The sequence below is a fragment of the Toxorhynchites rutilus genome, chromosome 2, assembly GCF_029784135.1.
Source record: "Toxorhynchites rutilus septentrionalis strain SRP chromosome 2, ASM2978413v1, whole genome shotgun sequence".
NCBI classification, from domain to species: Eukaryota; Metazoa; Arthropoda; class Insecta; order Diptera; family Culicidae; genus Toxorhynchites; species Toxorhynchites rutilus.
In genome coordinates, this window is record NC_073745.1 from 178,870,856 (window position 1) to 178,894,645 (window position 23,790).

General features: G+C 40.9%; 2 protein-coding genes across 2 annotated transcripts in view; one reads left to right on the forward strand and one right to left on the reverse strand.

Moving 5' to 3' along the window:
- Positions 1-23,790, reverse strand: part of LOC129770000 (programmed cell death 6-interacting protein) — a 50,645-nt gene that overhangs the window by 14,060 nt on the left and 12,795 nt on the right. The gene's annotated exons all lie outside the window — the stretch shown is intronic.
- On the forward strand, positions 16,905-20,600 carry LOC129770001 (uncharacterized). The gene is made up of 2 exons (XM_055772573.1): positions 16,905-17,056; positions 17,115-20,600. Exon 2 carries the CDS (start codon positions 17,128-17,130, stop codon positions 18,841-18,843), a length of 1,716 nt encoding a protein of 571 aa, XP_055628548.1. The 5' UTR covers positions 16,905-17,056; positions 17,115-17,127; the 3' UTR covers positions 18,844-20,600.

Sequence of the window (23,790 nt, forward strand, 5' to 3'; positions counted from 1 at the left end):
GTACAACCTTTGGCTCTTGTTGGATGATCAGTGGATATATTTCAATTCAATTGACTTCTTACATATCTATGGGAATTCAGAAAAAAATAGTAGTTCTATAGTTGTGAAACGCAGTGTATAATCGAATCATATATAATCGAGTCTGTATATACTGAAGTCCGATCTGTATTTAAGATAATCATATATCGAGAACTTAATTATACACCCTTATTTTTATTTACGGTCGTAGCTGACTTTCGTTCGAGCGAATTTATTCGAACAGATTCGAAAATATATCCTCGTTTTCGTACTAATCCGTTAGAACGAGATCTTTTTCGAATGTAAAAATGTCGGTGTAATCAGATCCAAGATTTCATGCATCACTCAAGTTTCATGCAAGATTCTACCAAAGCAACGATGTAAGTGTCACTCATACAGTGATTTTTCGTTGACTGGACCGTAAAATCAACCATATTATCAAATTTTGCTCACTAACTAGGCTGGAAAACAGCAAAAGAAATGCTTCAAATTGAAGATGACGTCTATTATTGATATATAACTGCATTACAGCCCAGTTTACGCACGGTTTGTTAAAGATAAGTCCAGTTAGCTGACGGGGCGAGTGGCTTCCTGGTTGCGACAACATGGGCAATTGTACAGCGAAAAACTATATCAATACTAGGAGGATGGAAGCGATTATCATGCGAGGACTTACTGAGATCGGCATAACATCGCATCACAAAAATGAATCGAAATGAAATATGAATAATCTTCATGGCTCATATTCTCAATTGTTTCTATACTGGATTGAGCAGTAGAACCAATATGTCAAGACGGTTAAAACCTTGTACTTGGAGTGGATTCAACAGCTCAGGATAAAAATTAAAAATTACACCCTATGGATTTTTATACATATTTCTAAGACCTCTCATGTTTCTTCGGCTTCAAATCACAGAACCTTTCTTCAACTATTCATGAACCATTCTACAGTATCTGTTGATTATTTTTTTTATTTATTTATTTACAAATGTTAACATGCCTAACGATTGCCTTAATCAACATAAATCTACTGCTATTACTACAACTACTACTATTTCTACAACGAGCTACATCTAACTATTACACAAGTGTCACAGAATAGAGCTTTTAAAGGGACGCATGAGACAGATGGAAATCGAAACATAAACTACAACGATTAAACACACGACACATACTTGTTACAGGTTCGTTATAACCGTAATTGGTTCGTGCAGGTAGTATGTGTAAAAAGCTGTGTGAGCTTAATACACGACGATGAATATTTAAATTGATCAACCGAAAGAGTTCAGGGCAGTCTATATTTGAAGAAACAAGGTCGGCAGTAAATAATGGTCCTGATCACGAACGTCACTTCACGGTGAAAACGAAGCGAATTGAGCTTGAGCTTGAGCTTGGGTAGACTGTACAATTCGTAGTTGCTCTCCGTGATTGACCTGAACCAACCAAATTGCACAAAGAACACACAGAATGACGCATGGGACTAGCAAATCATTCTCGTTGTGCAATTTTCGGTAATTCGAGCTTTAAATGGTCAATAACGACGCCGGCCACGTCCTTACAGGCACCAGGGGAAGGGAAGGAATGTTAGTATGATATTCGCCGCCCGAAGGCCAGAAGGGTCGCCTCTATAGCGTGGTTCCCTAGCGTTTATCATGGAAGGGATAGTTGTTAGTGGGAATGGTTAAGAAAAATCAGGATTCACTGCGGTAAGTGATGTGATTATGTAAACGCGAACTATTGACTACTTGACGAAACAAAAACTTCATGTGTCACAACGCGTAGCAGAGATTATCTTTAAGTTACCTGAGAAGCAAAGTCTAAACAATTTATTGGACCAGCTATTGTTATTTGATTATTTTAGTCGAAATTTCATCGCAGAAAAATAACTTTGGGAAACCTGAGAAGGTAACCGAGAGAACTCCTCCAAGGCCAAACGACTCGGCGATATGTTTCGCTGTTCATCACGCCTACTTCGGGCCTGATCACGAACATCACCCCACGGCGAAAACGAGATGAAGTGTATGAAACCTTGCATATAAATCTTCTCGCTCTCACCGTGAAGTGACGCTCGTAATCAGGCTCTCTGTATCGCAACTTTAATTTGGTTATTTTTGGAAAACCTGAGAAGGTCACCGAAAAAAAACCTCTCTAGTAACAATCGAGCCCTCCCGGTCACCCCATCAGGCCCCTTGCAATGACATCACTCGCCGTCACGATTAGGAATCTAATCGCGACGGCGGAGGGCCTTCTGCGGGGAACCCGACATTGCAACCGAGAGAACCTCTGTAACCAATCGACCCACCATATATTCCGTTATATTGAACCATATGATTTGTGATTTGAAACTTAGTAAAGGGTTGAAGAATTAATTAATTAATAAATCGAAGAATTACATAAGGCAAAAGTCTGAATTATATAAGTCTTGATCCTAACATCCAAAAACTGAAATCACTCACAACACACAGTAAGCATCAAACCTACCCTACTTTGCACGAATAACACAGGGCCTGATCAATATGCAAACATATTTAATTTTATACTACGCGTTTGTTTTGCCGTTGCTAACCAGTACCTGATTATGATATCTGAAATGAAATACGATGTTCGAGATACGACATTCAATATCTGATTTCCAGAATTCAAAGTTATGAATTCTTGAATGAGACAAATGAACTGATGAATTAATGAAACTACTTCACATGTTACCTGTAGATGTGTGAAGAAAAAAATACAAATTCAATATGTATGTGTATGAGAGAGGGGTGCTATCGTTAGATAGAAAACTTATTTGCTATCCTAGGTCTTCACATGTCAGCGATTCCTTTTGTGGTGAGTGATACATTCACTGCGGCACTAAAAATTCGCATTGCGATACCCACAGTCGAGAACGCGACGATTGAGAGCACTGTGCGTAACCGAGAGCGAAACGATTGAAAGCTCATTGGGAATCCGAGAGCGCGACGGCTGAAAGCACTATACGAAATCAAAAGCACACCGACTAAGAGTAAATTGCGAAACGGAGAGCACGACACTTGGGAGCGGCGAAGAGCGAAAAAAAAATTAGGAGCATAACGATCGGAGACAAATGCAAGCTAAAAAAAATGGCTTCACCCGATTTGATGCGTTACTGTGCATACTTATTTCCACAATCACTCCAACGAATTCAACCAAATTCCACTGGTTTTCAGCTTAGCTTAATAAATAGAACACTTTCATTGGTTTCACGATTTATAATACACTTAAACGACAGAAGAAACAAGCACACAGAGGAGACATCGCGGAGTAAGAAAACACACGTCCACTCCCGTATACTGCTCTACTCGCTCTCCCACGAACGTCACTTCACGGTGAAAACGAAGCGAATTGTATACAATCTTACTACGGCTGTCACCGTGTGTGAAGAATCCAGAAGAGTTCATCCGTCGTGACAACTTTTTTGAACTCGGTGTTATTATGAATACCACGATACTGTCATGTCACGGAAAAAAACTGGTATATTTGTCACTTTGTTTGTGTTTCAGATGGTGAAAGCTAGTCACGCGGAATGGAGTATGTTTAATTTGAGGGGCTTAGAATGCAAGGGGTGTAGGTGACTTGATCGATTTCTCTTCATCAACTTTTTCTTTAGTTAATAACTCAATTGCAAAAACGTTCCAATTTAGGTTTGCTATAGAATCTGATAGGTGAGGTTCTGACCTATCTTCCACATTGTCTAATACAGCTGAGAATGTATTTGAGGCTAAGCTATGTCCAAAACAGAGAGTCGATGTAGAGAAATCGATCAAATCACCTACATCCCTTTCATTCTAAGCCCCTCATTTCGTATTTATTTGGCTTTTTTGCTAACATTTTGAATCTTGTCTTGTCTTGTTCAAGAAACAAAAGATAAATAAACAGCAATTTACCCGCCTGGTGGCATTTTTAGAACGGAATTCTGACGTATCCAGAACGTCAATTTGTTTATTTGGATTCGGTAAATGCGCTATGGGATGTAATTAAAGATTAAAAATGTAGTTCCCGTAGACCCATTGGAACATGGCGAAGGTCTACTTCCGATTGTCCTGAATGAACAGAATTTTTTTGTTTCTATTTTTAGGATTAGACTAAGAGAGAGTTGCAACACCAACACCATATTTTATTAAGGCACATATGGCGTTAGTCTGACGGGGCCGGGAGTTCAATATTTTGACAATTTTTGTCTTACGACTATGTTAGTAATATGTAACCGATTACTCGCGGTTGGCTCGAGGTTAGTATATCAAAGATTCTCATAATTGAGATGTTGCATTCTCCAGTGCTCTGTATGTGTGGCCGACACGGGATACTTCCTATTGGGGTGCAACTGACCATTAATCAGCGACGCCCCCTAGTCTGTACCTCATATCAATCGTGGTACATCTCTCTTGACTCGAGGAATCCAGGGTAGAATGGTCACTGGGCGGTACAATCTTCAGCTCGTGTAGATTTGTCATGAGCGGTACAACCTTTGGCTCTTGTTGAATGATCAGTGGCCTGCACAACCTTCGACCTGTGTATCTGTAAAGAGTATGTGTATGTATTGCCGCGACTAATTAAAAGTTTATAGATCGGATAGGAGGGATATGAAACAGGGACACAACGAAGGAAACATCATTAAACGTTGACATCGGCGTTTCTGAGGAACAGGTATAGATGAAGTAGAAGATCAGGATCCCGGCTACCTAAGATATCCCGGACGGGGATATCCGACTGTCTGCCTAGTGCCCTCAATGCTATGGAAAGCTGAGAGCGGGCAGCATGGAACCGGATACACGACCAGACAACATGCTCGATGTCGTGGTAGCCATCGCCACAATCATAAAGATTGTTTGCTGCGAGCCCAATGCGATAGAGATGCGCGTTTAGGTTGTAGTGATTGGACATAAGCCGAGATATCACGCGAACGAAATCACGACCTACATTCAACCCCTTGAACTATGCACTCGTCGAGACCTTAGAGATAATCGTGTGTAACCAACGACCGAACTCATCTTTACTCCACATGCGCTGCCAACTTACGAGCGTGTGCTGACGAGGAATGTGGAAAAATTCATTATAAAAAATTGCCTTTCAAAAAGTGTGCCTTCTGATGCGCCCACCTCAGCTAACGAGTCCGCTTTCTCATTCCCCGGAATCGAGCAATGAGAGGAAGCCCATGCTAAGGTAATCTTGAATAATTTTTCGACCTAAACACCCAATAGAGCTGAGACTGTCTGAAAAAATAAAATAATGGTCGATAGGCAATGTTTCAATGATCGCTAGTGTGTAGTATTTCGCACCCAGATCAGCGACATACACGGTACAAGGATGTTTGAGTTTGAAAGAGGCACTGAAATTTTCATTGAAGATGCCGACCAGTTTATGAATAAACCGTCAGTTTTCCGAAAATATCGACTGAATAACATTGGATTGTAGATGATCTTGTATTCCATGGATTTTTGACGTAGGACTACGTCTAACCGGAAGATATAGGGGGTGAAATGGAAATCTAGGCACTGAACAAGTAGGAAAAAATGCAAGATTTGGAACGCTCATAACTCGAGCATTTCTCAATAGATCGCAAAGGTTTTTGCATCAATTGATAGGAAATATATCTACGCATCTATCATAACGAATAACATTTAATTTTTCTTGAGATAAATAATTGAATAATTGTGAAATATCAAGCATTGTCAAAATGCACTATGTGCCCATTTTTGATTGGTCCATTTTGTGCTCCTCAAATCGTACCGACCAAAACGGGCAACCAGAGCAGCAGCGAAATAGAATGAAGCACGATTGGAAAGGAAAAAGGAAAAAATGAACGAAACATCGGTCGCAGTCTCACACATGCGTAATTCTTGAGCCAGCCAGTAAGCTTAAAAATCTCCGCTCCGCTGCTGTAACGATCATTCTCATTCAAACCGTACACCACATCGGTTCGCATCACAACACATCAACAAACCAACCCAAGCAGCCATGTCTGGACATGGTAAAGGAGGAAAAATGAAGGGAAAGGCAAAATCCCGCTCGAACCGTGTTGATCTGGAGTTCCCCGTAAGGGTAGCTAGGCCGAGCGCGTTAGTACTAGTGCACCAGTCCACCTAGCCGGCGTTATATAGTTTCGGCCGCCGAAGTGATCGAGTTAGCTGGCAAAGCTGCTCGCGACGATACGAAAACCCGCATTCGGAACAGAACACATTCGGTTCGATGGACATCAAGACAACAGGCAGTTGCAGCGAGTGGCGAGTGGCAAACGCAATCGCAAAACGGCATCAGGTAGCAGAATAAAAAAGTTTGTTCTTTATACAAACTGCTTTGGTGGCAAATCCAGAACAAGGCGGCATCGAGGGCGTTCGAAATGTTTTTTTTCAAAACCACGATTACTAATTTTTCTAAATTGGAACCATTCCATAAAACAAAGCGCTTTTTAGGGCCATTAAACCTTCCAAAAAAGAGATTAGGAAATACAGTTCAATGCTTTCTAAAACAATATCCAAAATAATAATAAAACACAAATTGATTTTTTCATAATTTGTTTGCCAGGATATGATAAGTATGTGAATTTGGCAGTTGTTCTGAGCTTATTGATTTTCACCAATTCTTAAATTGCTTCTAGATTGAAAGTACAGTAATTTACACTTATCTCGACATTTAGCCAATTGGACGGACCTGTAATGCGACATATTTAGTTCGACATTTTTGTAAACATAGAGTTCGGGGTCCAAATTATGACCCCACATTGAAAGTCGACACTGTACCACTGTCATCGCAAATGTTCAATTACAGGTTAAAATTACCTCCAATCCGATACTGAGTGGTGGTAATGCAACGTGCCATTGAATGTAATTTACTGTAAAATGTGTCACAAGCTGGATGGGAAGAAATTTTCCAACTGTGAAAGCTGTGGCGAGTGGCAAATGCAATCGCTAAACAGAAAGGTTTAGCCGAACAAGATGGGGATATCGAGTGATAACAAAACAATAAACTCTTTAGATTGAAGATAATTTTGTGATCCTGAAAAGGACCCTTTTTAGCCTGCATGTGAATCCAACGAGCGAACAAATCATAATGAATGTATTTTTTTGCCATTCGTTCGTCTCGTTGGACTCGCCCCTCTGGCTTAGTCTGCCGATTTGTCTCTATCCTGTGAGTGTGTACCGCTAGAGTATAAAACACGCGGACCCCAAAAAATATCTTATTTTCTTTCAAACCGTAAACCCGTGTGGTTGTACGGCATCGGCATCGTGGACGTAACAAAGGAGGACAAGTTAAGGGAAAGGCAAAGTCTCACTCGAACCGTGCAGGTCTCCAGTTCCCTGTTGGTCGCATTCACTGATTGCTCCGCAAGGGTAACTAGGCCGAACGGATTGGTGCCGGAGCACCAGTATTTTTTTTTTCTTTCTTTATTAAAGAGATTTTCAGCCAAAGGCTGGTTCATCTCTAACAGGAGCACCAGTATACTTAACACCGATTATAGAGTTTCGGCCGTCGGAGTGCTCGAGTTGGCTTGCAAAGCTGCTCACAACAATCAGAAAACCCGCATCAAGAACAGAGCAGCTTCGGTTCGGCGCTCATCAAGGCAACAATTAGTTTCAGTGAGTGGCAAAGTGTTTCTCCGGCACGTCGCATTAAATGTAATTTACTGAACAATATGTCACAAGCTGGATGGGAAAAATTTTTCCAACTGTGAAAGCTGTGGCAAGTGGCAAACGCAATAGCTAAACAGGAAGGTTTAATCGAACAAGATGGGAATATCGAGTGATAACAAAAACACAACACCAAAGGTTCTTTCCAGAACCATCAACATATTCATAAAGAGTAAACAGTAAACTAATCCATTTTCCAGGTAGATAGGTAGGTATTCACGTAGGAGAAGAAAATAAAACAATATATTTAAAATATATATTTAACAAAAGCTGTCCCCATTGTATAGTCCTACGTCACTCCGGTTATGTCCCCGACATTACCCACCCGTCTTTTTGTCTCATGGACAGATAAAAAATGACAGAGGAATTGCAAAAGGAATTGCAAAAGCAAACTTGATTGGAGATGCCTGATGAAGGGTGCACTTCATGGATAGGGTACTCATGGTACAAAGACATAAAAGTTGAGTGAGGAGTCAGTTGAAGTAGATTTTCGGAGTTATCAATCACCAATGGATTCATGATCTTGCAACGGATGAGAAATCTGTAGGATAATTCTGTGAACCGAAGAGAAAGCGGGGATACTCCTGCCAAAACTTCGAGACTCATCGTATGTGTCGAATGCAAACACCCCATTGTTATACGCAGGCAACGATATTGTATCCTCTCCAGCTTGAGAATATGAATCCTGGCAGCTGATCGGAAGCAAAAACTGCCATATTCTAACACTGATAATATTGTTGTTTTGTACAACTGAATGAGGTCTCCTGGATGGGCACCATGTTCCGGTTATTGTTCGGAGAAAATTGATTCTTTGCTGGCATTTCTGTAGCGATCATTATGATTGATTATGTATAATATTGATTTGTTTATATTTTGAATATAAAATAATAACTGTAAAGTTTTTCCAACATTGCAGAGCTAGTTTTTTTTTGTAATTCAAACATTAACAATTTGCGGACCAGACTAGAATCAGGACGATAGTTATAACTTTTTACGTTAAAGATATTTTCAACGGTATTGTTTTGAAGACATACTTTGAATGAAAGAATATTAAAAAAGTGATAATAAGTTTCGAACAAGGAAAAAATGGATCTATCATTGCGAAGCATTCACAAGATACTGTTTTTAAATTCTCCTCTAGTTTTTTTTTCCATAATTTTGATATCCGTCTAAAGAAAATCTGATTCACTTTCCGCTTTTATCAAATTCCTTGAAACCCATCAGATGTTTTCTATGAGGATTATGCTTCTGACCGACGCTGCTGACCAGTTTCTGTTTAAATAATTAAATCAAACCACATGTCTCGTATATCAAATTACACGAGAATGGGAAGGATAAAAGGATTAAACTTCAGAACCCCATATGGGAGTAGCTCAGATTATACTAATGGTGAGGTGGATAAATTCGGGTTTGTTCCGAGATATAGAAGATAATATTATAATATTATTCAATTGTAGAAACGGTTCATAAAAAATGATTCTAAATATTTCTCACTATTCAAACGAGTAAGACAGAACTAAGTACAAGAGTATGCGAGTTTTGACGTAGGACTACGTCTAACCGGAAGATATAGGGGGTGAAATGGAAATCTAGGCACTGAACAAGTAGGAAAAAATGCAAGATTTAGAACGCTTATAACACGAGCATTTCTCAATAGATCGCAAAGGTTTTTGCATCAATTGATAGGAAATATATCTACGCATCTATCACAACGAATAACATTTCATTTTTCTTGAGATAAATAATTGAATAATTGTGAAATATCAAGCGTTGTCAAAATGCACTATGTGCCCATTTTTGATTGGTCCATTTTGTGCTCCTCAAATCGTACCGACCAAAACGGGCAACCAGCGGCAGCAGCGAAATAGAATGAAGCACGCTTGGAAAGGAAAAAGAAAAAAATGAACGATACATTGGTCGCAGTCTCACACATGCGTAATTCTCGAGCCAGCCAGTCAGCTTAAACATCCCCGCTCCGCTGCCGTAACGATCATTCTTTGTGTGGACACCGACTGGACAACATCGTTGCTGGACGAGCTGGACGGCGAGGGATCGAGTGCCTTTCTCAAGGCAAGAGGGCGGAGGTGGTAGCGCTGGAGTAGAGTAATAGAGTAGAGTAGAGTTTTCAAAAGGCCTTTCTCAAGGCTAGAGACGAATGAACTGCAAAAGTTTAAAGTCTCTATAATTCAAGACCTTCCTTCCTTCCGTAACGATCATTCTTTGTGTGGACACCGACTGGACAACATCGTTGCTGGACGGCGAGGGATCGAGTGCCTTTCTCAAGGCAAGAGGGCGGAGGTGGTAGCGCTGAAGTAGAATAGAGTAGAGTTTTCAAAGGGCTTTTCTCAAGGCTAGAGACGAATGAACTGCAAAAGTTTAAAGTCTCTATAATTCAAGACCTTCCTTCCTTCCGTAACGATCACTCTCATTCAAACCGTACACCACATCGGTTCGCATCACAACACATCAACAAACCAACCCAAGCAGCCATGTCTGGACATGGTAAAGGAGGAAAAATGAAGGGAAAGGCAAAATCCCGCTCGAACCGTGTTTAGTTTCGGCCGCCGAAGTGATCGAGTTAGCTGGCAAAGCTGCTCGCGACGATAAGAAAACCCGCATTCGGAACAGAACACATTTGGTTCGGTGGACATCAAGACAACAGGCAGTTGCAGCGAGTGGCGAGTGGCAAACGCAATCGCAAAACGGCATCAGGTACCAGAAGAAAAAAGTTTGTTCTTTATACAAACTGCGTTGGTGGCAAATCCAGAACAAGGCGGCATCGAGGGCATTCGAAATGGTTTTTTTTTCAAAACCACGAGTACTAAGTTGTCTAAATTGGAACCATTCCATAAAACAAGGCGCTTTTCAGGGCCATTAAACCTTCCAAAAAAGAGTTTACGAAATACAGTTCAATGCTTTCTAAAACATTATCCAAAATAATAATAAAACACAAATTGATTTTTTCATAATTTGTTTGCCAGGATCTGATGAGTATGTGAATTTGGCAGTTGTTCTGAGCTTATTGATAGTTGGGGACTTTCCTGATTATTCAATTTTCATCAATTCTTAAATAGTTTCCAGATTGAAAGTACAGCAATTTACAATTAGTTCGACAGTTAGCTAATTGGACGGACATGTAATGCGACTTATTTAGTTGGACATTTTTGTAAACATAGAGATCCAAATTATCCTTTTAACGCTCATTCGTTCGTCTCGTTGGACTCGCCCCTCTGGCTGAGTCTGCCGATTTGTCTCTATTCTGTGAGTGTGTACCGCTAGAGTATAAAACACGCGGACCCCAAAAAAATATCTTATTTTCTTTCAAACCGTAAACCCGTGTGGTTGTACGGCATCGGCATCGTGGACGTAACAAAGGAGGACAAGTTAAGGGAAAGGCAAAGTCTCACTCGAACCGTGCAGGTCTCCAGTTCCCTGTTGGTCGCATTCACTGATTGCTCCGCAAGGGTAACTAGGCCGAACGGATTGGTGCCGGAGCACCAATATTCCTAGCAGCGATTATAGAGTTTCGGCCGTCGGAGTGCTCGAGTTGGCTTGCAAAGCTGCTCACGACAATCAGAAAACCCGCATCAAGAACAGAGCAGCTTCGGTTCGGCGCTCATCAAGGCAACAATTAGTTTCAGTGAGTGGCAAAGTGTTTCTCCGGCACGTCGCATTAAATGTAATTTACTGAACAACATGTACAAGCTGGATAGGAAGAAATTTTCCAACTGTGAAAGCTGTGACGAGTGGCAAACGCAATAGCTAAACAGGAAGGTTTAACCGAACAAGATGGGAATATCGAGTGATAACAAAAACACAACACTAAAGGTTCTTTTCAGAACCATCAACATGTTCATAAAGAGTAAACAGTAAACTAATCCATTTTTCAGGGAGATAGGTAGGTATTCACGTAGGAGAAGAAAATAAAACAATATATTTAAAATATATATTTAACAAAAGCTGTTCCGTTTGTATAGTCCTACGTCACTCCGGTTATGTCCCCGACATTACCCACCCGTCTTTTTGATTATTAAACATAATACTCATGTTTTATCTCTAGATCAACAACTGAATTATTCCCGAGCAACCAAGTATTCCTCCTCATTTTTGAGTCAGCATTTGATTCAGCATACTAATCATCGAGGTATAATCGCAAACTTGTCATTCTAAAATATGCGATTAATTAAATTGAATATTATCTCATATTGCTGTATTAACTGTATTAATTTTACCTACATAACGTTCAAACGTCCGAAATTATGCAACCGACACAACGTTCAAACACCCGACATTATGCAATCAACATGTCTCTTATAAACGGGAATGAACACTTTACACGTAACTGTCCGTGACAATGATGATAGATACAAAAAGATGAGGTGAAGTGTAAGTGACGTGAAAGCGTGCGTGGCAGTGATGTTCGTGATCAGGCCCAATGCCTTGGTTATCTCTCTTCTTGAAGCTAATAATTGTAAATCAATTAGCCGGCAATGTTCTTCATACCTAGGAAGATTCAATGGGTCATTCCACGGCAATTTTCGAAGGGCAAAACGAACGAATTTCCGTTGAATCGACTCAATTCGCTGGATACTATTATTGTAGTACGGAGACCATACTATACAGGCATATTCGAGGCTCGAACGAACCAATGCACAATACAGAGCCTTCATGCAATGTACATCATCGAAATGTTTTGTTGCTCGAAAAATAAAACCAAGAGTTTTAGACGCCTTAGATGTGATGTATAAGATTTGATCTCGAAAGGTTAACTTGGTATATAACATGATCCCAAGGTCTTTGATAACATAAACACGGTTTAAAATTTCACCGCGCAGCTAGTACTTGAGAACAATGGAAGATCTTGCGTGTAAATGAAATAACAGAACATTTCGAAGGATTCAAAACCATTCTATTGATTGTGCACTATTCCGCGAAAATATTTAGCTGCTGTTGTAGAAATTCTGCATCTTCAGTAGACTTCATAGGAAGGAACAGCTTAAAGTCGTCTGCGTAGGATAGTTTGAAGCATCTCAAATGTAAATTAACGTCATTGAGATACAGCTAGAAAATATACGGACCGAGATGACTCCCTTGTGGAACGCCAGATGACACACGAAAAGGAGTAGATATAATGTCGCCTATTTTCACCGACATCTCACGATTGACGAGTGTGGTACCTTAGTGTGGGCCTGACATTCATATGCTACTATCTTCAGTGTTCCTAGATGCGGGCCTGTACCGAGATGTCATTATTAGTTGGAATTTCATTAGAGATCGGATGTTGTTCTGGAGTGTTGAATAAAAATACATTTAATTAAATAATAAAACGGCGTTATTTATTCGAAGTATCACAGTGGCGACGAGGAGTAACAACAGCAGCATAAAAAAAAAAAAAAGAGAAAATTTGCTATTGACGCATCGTTACCATCGCGATAGTTTGAATAGCGAGGAAATCCCGCAGAGGCAGACGGTGAAGTCTGCAAAGGCAGATTGAGAAAACCGCAGAAGCGGACAAATAAACCGCAAAGGCGGATGCTGAAATCTGCAAAGGCAGGTTGAGGAAACCGCAGAGGCGGACAAAAAAAAAAAAAACAAAACCGCAGAGGCGAACAAAAAAAAAAAAAAACAAAACCGCAGAGGCGAACAAAAAAAAAAAACAAAACCGCAGAGGCGAACAAAAAAAAAAAAAAAAAAACAAAACCGCAGAGGCGGACACGTCACTTTAGAGCATGTATAGACGGAAAGTCTATAAAGAAAGACAAAGGTCATCTGTAACTTCCAAAGGGAAAATTTAAGCAAGTTTAACTGTGCTGGTATGTAAAATACACTCAGAATCTGAATGTATAATTTCATGGACTATATTTATTTTAGGACAAAACTGTTGATGATGGAGAAGTGGGATATTCCCCAATTTAAGTTGAAATCGTTTCCCCAAAATTTAGTCCGGAACGAATGGGTCAAGTATAAAAGAAATATTGACTACATAATCGCGGCGACAGGAGAAACTGATCGCACACGGATTAAGAACATCTTTTTGGCCAAAGCTGGACCAGAATTGCAAGAAATCTTTACTTCTATTCCTGGAGCAGATGTACAGGAAGACCCCGAGAAATCAATCGATCCATTCGCAGTGGCAATAAACAAGCTAGACGAGTATTTTTCGCCGAAACAGCATGAAACTTTTGAACGAAACATGTTTTGGACACTGAAACCAGAAACAGAGGAAACACTAGGGAAGTTTATGCTTCGATGTCAAGACCAAGCTGCGAAGTGTAACTTTGGTAGTAATGCTGAAGAGAGTCGGGCTATCAGCGTGGTTGACAAGGTGATTCTATACGCTCCGAGCGATCTCAAGGAACAGCTGCTGCAAAAAGATGTTTTGAAACTGGACGACGTTACCAAAATTGTCAGCTCGTATGAATCAGTGAAACAGCAAGCGAAATCGTTTAGTCTTCCAGGAACAAGTTTTTCTAGTGATACCGATTGCATACCGTTATCCAACGTGAATAAGGTTAAACACATGACGAATAAAGGATGCACACGATGCGGTCGAAGCGGCCACTTCGCAAATGACTCTGCTTGCCCGGCAAGATTGAAGGAATGTATAAAATGTAAGCGAATCGGACATTTTGCCGCGCAATGCCGATCTCTACCTGCACTGAAGCATAAACAGTTTCCAAAGCAAGAGTCAAAATGGCAAGGTAAACGATTCAAGTCACACCAAGTGAACGAGATAGGAACATCAGATGACAATGAAAGTAAAAACTTTCTGTTTAGTATCAGCGATGGAGGCGAGCTAATTAGAATCAAGCTGGGTGGAGTAGTACTGCAGGTGCTCGTGGACTCTGGGTACCGCTAGAGTATAAAACACGCGGACCCCAAAAAAATATCTTATTTTCTTTCAAACCGTAAACCCGTGTGGTTGTACGGCATCGGCATCGTGGACGTAACAAAGGAGGACAAGTTAAGGGAAAGGCAAAGTCTCACTCGAACCGTGCAGGTCTCCAGTTCCCTGTTGGTCGCATTCACTGATTGCTCCGCAAGGGTAACTAGGCCGAACGGATTGGTGCCGGAGCACCAATATTCCTAGCAGCGATTATAGAGTTTCGGCCGTCGGAGTGCTCGAGTTGGCTTGCAAAGCTGCTCACGACAATCAGAAAACCCGCATCAAGAACAGAGCAGCTTCGGTTCGGCGCTCATCAAGGCAACAATTAGTTTCAGTGAGTGGCAAAGTGTTTCTCCGGCACGTCGCATTAAATGTAATTTACTGAACAACATGTACAAGCTGGATAGGAAGAAATTTTCCAACTGTGAAAGCTGTGACGAGTGGCAAACGCAATAGCTAAACAGGAAGGTTTAACCGAACAAGATGGGAATATCGAGTGATAACAAAAACACAACACTAAAGGTTCTTTTCAGAACCATCAACATGTTCATAAAGAGTAAACAGTAAACTAATCCATTTTTCAGGGAGATAGGTAGGTATTCACGTAGGAGAAGAAAATAAAACAATATATTTAAAATATATATTTAACAAAAGCTGTTCCGTTTGTATAGTCCTACGTCACTCCGGTTATGTCCCCGACATTACCCACCCGTCTTTTTGATTATTAAACATAATACTCATGTTTTATCTCTAGATCAACAACTGAATTATTCCCGAGCAACCAAGTATTCCTCCTCATTTTTGAGTCAGCATTTGATTCAGCATACTAATCATCGAGGTATAATCGCAAACTTGTCATTCTAAAATATGCGATTAATTAAATTGAATATTATCTCATATTGCTGTATTAACTGTATTAATTTTACCTACATAACGTTCAAACGTCCGAAATTATGCAACCGACACAACGTTCAAACACCCGACATTATGCAATCAACATGTCTCTTATAAACGGGAATGAACACTTTACACGTAACTGTCCGTGACAATGATGATAGATACAAAAAGATGAGGTGAAGTGTAAGTGACGTGAAAGCGTGCGTGGCAGTGATGTTCGTGATCAGGCCCAATGCCTTGGTTATCTCTCTTCTTGAAGCTAATAATTGTAAATCAATTAGCCGGCAATGTTCTTCATACCTAGGAAGATTCAATGGGTCATTCCACGGCAATTTTCGAAGGGCAAAACGAACGAATTTCCGTTGAATCGACTCAATTCGCTGGATACTATTATTGTAGTACGGAGACCATACTATACAGGCATATTCGAGGCTCGAACGAACCAATGCACAATACAGAGCCTTCATGCAATGTACATCATCGAAATGTTTTGTTGCTCGAAAAATAAAACCAAGAGTTTTAGACGCCTTAGATGTGATGTATAAGATTTGATCTCGAAAGGTTAACTTGGTATATAACATGATCCCAAGGTCTTTGATAACATAAACACGGTTTAAAATTTCACCGCGCAGCTAGTACTTGAGAACAATGGAAGATCTTGCGTGTAAATGAAATAACAGAACATTTCGAAGGATTCAAAACCATTCTATTGATTGTGCACTATTCCGCGAAAATATTTAGCTGCTGTTGTAGAAATTCTGCATCTTCAGTAGACTTCATAGGAAGGAACAGCTTAAAGTCGTCTGCGTAGGATAGTTTGAAGCATCTCAAATGTAAATTAACGTCATTGAGATACAGCTAGAAAATATACGGACCGAGATGACTCCCTTGTGGAACGCCAGATGACACACGAAAAGGAGTAGATATAATGTCGCCTATTTTCACCGACATCTCACGATTGACGAGTGTGGTACCTTAGTGTGGGCCTGACATTCATATGCTACTATCTTCAGTGTTCCTAGATGCGGGCCTGTACCGAGATGTCATTATTAGTTGGAATTTCATTAGAGATCGGATGTTGTTCTGGAGTGTTGAATAAAAATACATTTAATTAAATAATAAAACGGCGTTATTTATTCGAAGTATCACAGTGGCGACGAGGAGTAACAACAGCAGCATAAAAAAAAAAAAAAGAGAAAATTTGCTATTGACGCATCGTTACCATCGCGATAGTTTGAATAGCGAGGAAATCCCGCAGAGGCAGACGGTGAAGTCTGCAAAGGCAGATTGAGAAAACCGCAGAAGCGGACAAATAAACCGCAAAGGCGGATGCTGAAATCTGCAAAGGCAGGTTGAGGAAACCGCAGAGGCGGACAAAAAAAAAAAAAACAAAACCGCAGAGGCGAACAAAAAAAAAAAAAAACAAAACCGCAGAGGCGAACAAAAAAAAAAACAAAACCGCAGAGGCGAACAAAAAAAAAAAAAAAAAAACAAAACCGCAGAGGCGGACACGTCACTTTAGAGCATGTATAGACGGAAAGTCTATAAAGAAAGACAAAGGTCATCTGTAACTTCCAAAGGGAAAATTTAAGCAAGTTTAACTGTGCTGGTATGTAAAATACACTCAGAATCTGAATGTATAATTTCATGGACTATATTTATTTTAGGACAAAACTGTTGATGATGGAGAAGTGGGATATTCCCCAATTTAAGTTGAAATCGTTTCCCCAAAATTTAGTCCGGAACGAATGGGTCAAGTATAAAAGAAATATTGACTACATAATCGCGGCGACAGGAGAAACTGATCGCACACGGATTAAGAACATCTTTTTGGCCAAAGCTGGACCAGAATTGCAAGAAATCTTTACTTCTATTCCTGGAGCAGATGTACAGGAAGACCCCGAGAAATCAATCGATCCATTCGCAGTGGCAATAAACAAGCTAGACGAGTATTTTTCGCCGAAACAGCATGAAACTTTTGAACGAAACATGTTTTGGACACTGAAACCAGAAACAGAGGAAACACTAGGGAAGTTTATGCTTCGATGTCAAGACCAAGCTGCGAAGTGTAACTTTGGTAGTAATGCTGAAGAGAGTCGGGCTATCAGCGTGGTTGACAAGGTGATTCTATACGCTCCGAGCGATCTCAAGGAACAGCTGCTGCAAAAAGATGTTTTGAAACTGGACGACGTTACCAAAATTGTCAGCTCGTATGAATCAGTGAAACAGCAAGCGAAATCGTTTAGTCTTCCAGGAACAAGTTTTTCTAGTGATACCGATTGCATACCGTTATCCAACGTGAATAAGGTTAAACACATGACGAATAAAGGATGCACACGATGCGGTCGAAGCGGCCACTTCGCAAATGACTCTGCTTGCCCGGCAAGATTGAAGGAATGTATAAAATGTAAGCGAATCGGACATTTTGCCGCGCAATGCCGATCTCTACCTGCACTGAAGCATAAACAGTTTCCAAAGCAAGAGTCAAAATGGCAAGGTAAACGATTCAAGTCACACCAAGTGAACGAGATAGGAACATCAGATGACAATGAAAGTAAAAACTTTCTGTTTAGTATCAGCGATGGAGGCGAGCTAATTAGAATCAAGCTGGGTGGAGTAGTACTGCAGGTGCTCGTGGACTCTGGGTGCAAGAAAAACATAGTGGATGAACAATCTTGGAACTACATCAAAGCGAATGGGGCAAAGATATGGAACCAAACAAAGAACTGTGACGAGGTATTTCTACCATATGGTGAAAATGCGAAGCCGTTGACACTTTTGGGAAAATTCGACGCAACTGTATCCATAAATGACATTGGCAAGATCCATGAAACCATAGCTACATTTTATGTAGCCAAAGGTGGTCAACAGTGCTTATTAGGCCGAGTCACTGCCACTGACTTAGGCGTCCTTTTTATCGGTTTACCGAGTACTCATGGAGTTAACGCAATAAAAACCACGGGAGTTCAGCCATTTCCCAAAATTAAGGGTATCCAGGTTAAAGTACCGATCGATGAATTTGTACAACCAGTATGCCAACCACCAAGGCGGCCTCCCATCGCCCTCATGACGAAAATTGAAGATAAATTGAATTCGCTGTTGGCTAGTGATATCATAGAGCGCGTTGAAGGTAGCAGTCCGTGGGTATCTCCATTGGTAACAGTGGTTAAAGATAACGGGGATCTTCGATTATGCGTTGACATGCGCAGAGCAAATATGGCCATTGTGCGGGAACGACACATAATGCCAACAATCGAAGATTTCCTACCAAGATTCACATCTGCAAAGTGGTTTAGCCGGCTTGATGTGAAAGAAGCGTTTCATCAAGTGGAGCTTGAAAACGGAAGTCGTTACATAACAACTTTTATAACCCACATGGGACTTTTTTCGATATAAGCGTCTGATGTACGGTATAGCTTGTGCACCAGAGCTATTTCAAAGAATCCTTGAACAAATTCTGAGTCCTTTTAGCAAAAATGTGGTTAATTTTATAGACGACATTCTGATATTTGCTAGCACAGAACAGGAACACGATAGAGTACTCGACGCAGTGTTGTCAACGCTGAACAAATATGGAATGCTGTTAAATCAGGGTAAATGCGTGTTCAAAGTTTCGGAATTAGAATTCTTAGGACATGTTATATCTCCTGACGGAATCTGCCCTTCGAACAGTAAGGTTGAATGTCTTCAAAAATTTCGTGCTCCCAGCACCTCGGAAGAAGTTCGGAGTTTCCTGGGGTTGGTGACATACATTGGTCGGTTCCTACCGAATTTGGCGACAATAACTGCTCCACTCCGTGAACTGACTCATTCTGGAGTCAAATTTATTTGGGGTGAAAAACAACAAACATCTTTCGAAAAGCTTAAGGAGCTGATAGGCAATGTGCAACACTTGCGATTCTTCGACAACACTTTGCGGACCAGGGTTATCGCTGATGCTTCACCGGTGGCGCTCGGAGCTGTTCTTTTACAGTTCAAAGGACCCACCGATGATGATCCACGACCAATTGCCTACGCCAGTAAAAGTCTCACATCGACAGAGAAACGTTATTGTCAGACCGAAAAAGAAGCTCTCGCGCTGGTCTGGGCCGTGGAGCGTTTTTCCGTATATCTCTTGGGGCGAAAGTTTGAATTGGAAACCGATCACAAACCATTAGAAGCAATTTTCAAACCGACGTCCAGGCCATGCTCGCGGATTGAACGATGGGTGCTTAGGCTCCAGTCGTTTTCATTTGTAGTTAAATATCGTAAAGGCATCAATAATGTGGCGGATCCATTTTCAAGATTGGTTGAGGAACAACCGCCAAAAGAGTTTGACGCTGAAAGCAAGTTTATGGTGCTAGCAGTTCTGGAATCAGCGGCGATCGATGTTCAGTTGCTTGAGGAGAGGTCTAGCGCTGACGCTACTTTGGGAGCCGTTAAGCAATGCCTACATACCGGAAACTGGGATATACAGCTAGTTAAGCCTTTCACTCCTTTCAAGAACGAATTAGGATTCATCGGAGATCTAGTAGTCAGAGGAAATAAATTAGTTGTACCAGATTGTTTAAGACAACGCATGCTAGATTTGGCTCATGAGGGCCACCCAGGTGAATCAGTGATGAAACGACGCCTGCGTGACCGTGTTTGGTGGCCTGGAATGGACCGGGATGCAGAGAAACAGGTTAAAGCATGTGACGGATGCAGACTGGTGAGTTTGCCTAATAAACCAGAACCAATGAGCCGTCGTGAGATGCCTTCAAAGCCATGGATTGAGGTAGCCGTAGATTTTCTCGGCCCATTACCTTGTGGAACCTATTTACTTGTGATTATCGATTACTACAGCCGTTACAAGGAGGTGGAGACGATGGCCAAAATAACTGCGAAAGAAACCGTCGAAAGACTTGACCGAATATTTAGTCGACTCGGTTATCCACAAACAATCACTTTAGATAACGCGAAGCAATTTGTTGGAACTGAATTAGATGAGTACACCAAAATTAAAGGAATTACCCTCAGACACTCAACTCCATATTGGCCACAAGAAAATGGATTGGTTGAGCGTCAAAATCGCTCCCTATTGAAACGCCTTCAGATCAGCCATGCTCTAAGCAGGGATTGGCGGCGGGATCTCCGTGAATATTTGCTGATGTATTACACCACGCCGCATTCGATCACGGGGAAAACTCCGACGGAACTGCTATATGGTAGAACCATTAGATCCAAAATACCCACACTGGATGACATCGAGACAATGCCCATCAGCAGTGAAGCTCGTGACAGGGATCTGGTTTTGAAGGATATAGGAAAACAATCAGAAGACATGCGGCGCCATGCTAGAAAATATTCACTCGCAACAGGCGATACTGTGCTTATGCAGAACCTTTTGCCTGGTAATAAGTTATCAACGACGTTCAATCCAAAGGAGTACGTTGTGATGCATCGCTCTGGACCGCGTGTTACCATTGAAGATCCAGCAACTGGCAAGTCGTACGATCGCAATATATCTCATCTGAAAAAGGTGTCTGAGAATGCGGAAGGATTAACGGAAACGAATCCAACATCTGAGGAAGTCAACGAGAATCACAATAATCCATCACCCGAGTTTTTGCCAGAATCTTCCAATTCAGATGGTGAATTCAATGGGTTTAACATCGGGTTGAATCAAAATGATGAGTCTAATTCACTTCCTAAAAAACGACAGCAACGTGCTACGAAGAAGCCTTCTAGATTTGCAGATTACGTACCGTAATATACATTTATATAAAAGGGGAGATGTGGTACCTTAGTGTGGGCCTGACATTCATATGCTACTATCTTCAGTGTTCCTAGATGCGGGCCTGTACCGAGATGTCATTATTAGTTGGAATTTCATTAGAGATCGGATGTTGTTCTGGAGTGTTGAATAAAAATACATTTAATTAAATAATAAAACGGCGTTATTTATTCGAAGTATCACAACGAGGTAAGAACGTAACCAGCTAAGAGAGGGGCCGTGAAACCCCAGTCGTTCAAGTTTAGCTACTGCGATTTTGTCAAAAGCCGCTGAAAAATCAGTATATATTGCATCGATCTGCTGTCGCGATTCTAGAGAACGAGCAATACATGATGTGTAAAGGACGAGGTTAGTTGAAGTTGATCGTTTTGCCATGAATCCATGTTGTTCTTCAGCGACGTAATTGTTGCAAGCATGAGGCATAAAATCCAGGATGATAATTTCGAAAACCTTCGAGATGGCGCATAGGCAGGCGATTCCTCTATAATTTTTTACATCTTTTTTGCAGCCTTTTTTGAAGACTGGGAACACAAATGACTTCTTCCATGCACTCGGAAAAGTTCCACATAACGAATCGAAAATTCCCTAAGATTTGTTTAATATGCTATACATTAGAATCCTCTGGTTTGTAAATGGTTAAAATTCATGAAAAATTTAAGCGTTTCATTTTTCCCATACATTTGTTTTGTCCATTTGCGTGCTTTCCCGAACAGAGCTGTCAATAACGAGCAACTAATCGACGACCAAATACTTATCGACGGAATACTTGCCTAGAGTATAAACAGTGGATCTCGCTGAGGCAAATTTTCATTCGGCATCGGACTGTTGAGCAATCCAGTTCACTTTGCTTTCGCTGCGCTTCGATCTAAGATTGGACCCCACCAGTGGTAATCCAACTTGGATATCAACGTTTGGTTTTTCTGTTCGTTTTTCGTATCGTGTGTTTTTCTTTCCGCGTCATAAATTGGACGCTTCGCATTGTGTGTGATGAGCAAGAAGAAGAGGAAGGCAGGCTCGAGCCCTGCAAAAAACGAACGCATTGCCAGGAGCAAAAAAATTAGTTATATCTATGATATAACCGCAAGGTTCACGTGGAACTACCTTAGCTGAGCAATCATTCGTTTGTATTGATTAAATTCTTGATTGAATGAAACAGTTTCCAAATTCAATTGAGTTCAATATATTTGCTCTGTGAGTGAAAAAAATGAACAAATGCCGTGTAAAGTAAATTAATTTATTGTGATTGATTGTTCTTCGTTACAAGTAAATTTAATGACGGACCTTTTACGTTTGGTATGATGACTAGAACAAAATATATGTACGGAAGAATTATCAAACGTTTGATGAACCAGCCTAAGGCTGAAAATCTTTCCAATAAAGACAAAAAAAATTATCAAACGATTATTTTATTTTACATTTCCCTCTGAAGTTTACATCCCAAAAGTGTACATACTTCTCGAATCTCGAATTTGCTTGAAACTGGGAAGTTCATTCGCTTCTAGCGGCTGCACGATTTTCCCAGGTTCCTAAGTTTAGAAGATCATGTTAGGACAGACATATTCCACTCTGCACAAAGGCAAGCGAGGACAAAAGTACTCGCAGTTTGCATTTATTTGCAGAGCCGATTTCCCCAGAAACCTCGGTTTTGAAGTCTGTGTTATGGAAACACATTTCAATCGGAACAAAAATACCCCCGATTTGTATGAATTCGCAATGCCGATTTCCCCACGCTTCATGGATTTGAAGTCTGTGTTAGGGAAACACATTCCAGTCGGAACAAAAATACCCCCGACTTGCATGAATTTGAAATACCGATTTCTCCAGGCACCTTGGTTTAGAAATCTCTATTAGGGAACACATTTCGGTGGGAACAAAAGCTCCCCCTACTTTCGTGTGTTCTTTTTCTTCTTTTTGGCTTTAAGAGGGTTTAAACTTTTCAGTTCACTCGCCTCTAGGCTCTTTCGTGTGCTTGCAATGCTGATTTCGCTGCTTGGTTTTAAAGTCTGTGTTAGGGAACATTTTTCGATGAGAACAAAAGTCCCCCTACTTTCATGTATTTGCAATGCCGATTTCCCCAAGGCTGCTTGGTTTTGATGGCTGTGTTAGGGAAACCGTAAATCGGGCCAATCAAAACGATGCAGTTAGGGCGTTTAGATAACGCCTAATATTTTACAGTTATTCAATTGTTTATCTAATGAAAAACAACATTTTGTTAGTTGCGATAGATGCGTAGAAATATTCCCTATCAAGTGATGCAAACATCTCTCCTATCCAGTACGAAATGTTCGAGCTATAAGCATTCGAAATCTTTCATTTTTTCCTGCATGTTCTGTGTTTAGGTTTTCATTTTACCCTCCATATATTCCGGTTAGACGTAGTCCCACGTCAAAAAAATCGAGGCAAGCGTCATCTGATGCACGCGATGTTGCTGCAGTGAAAAGCGCTCGCACTGAACCGAGCCTTCGAGAGTGTGACATCGCATCGAACAACAGCGAAGTAGGCGATTTCGGCGCGTCGGTCGAAAATGTAAACGCCGTTACCCAGGCAGCAACCAAAATCTAGCTCCCCCCGCTGGTGGGGAAGGCGGT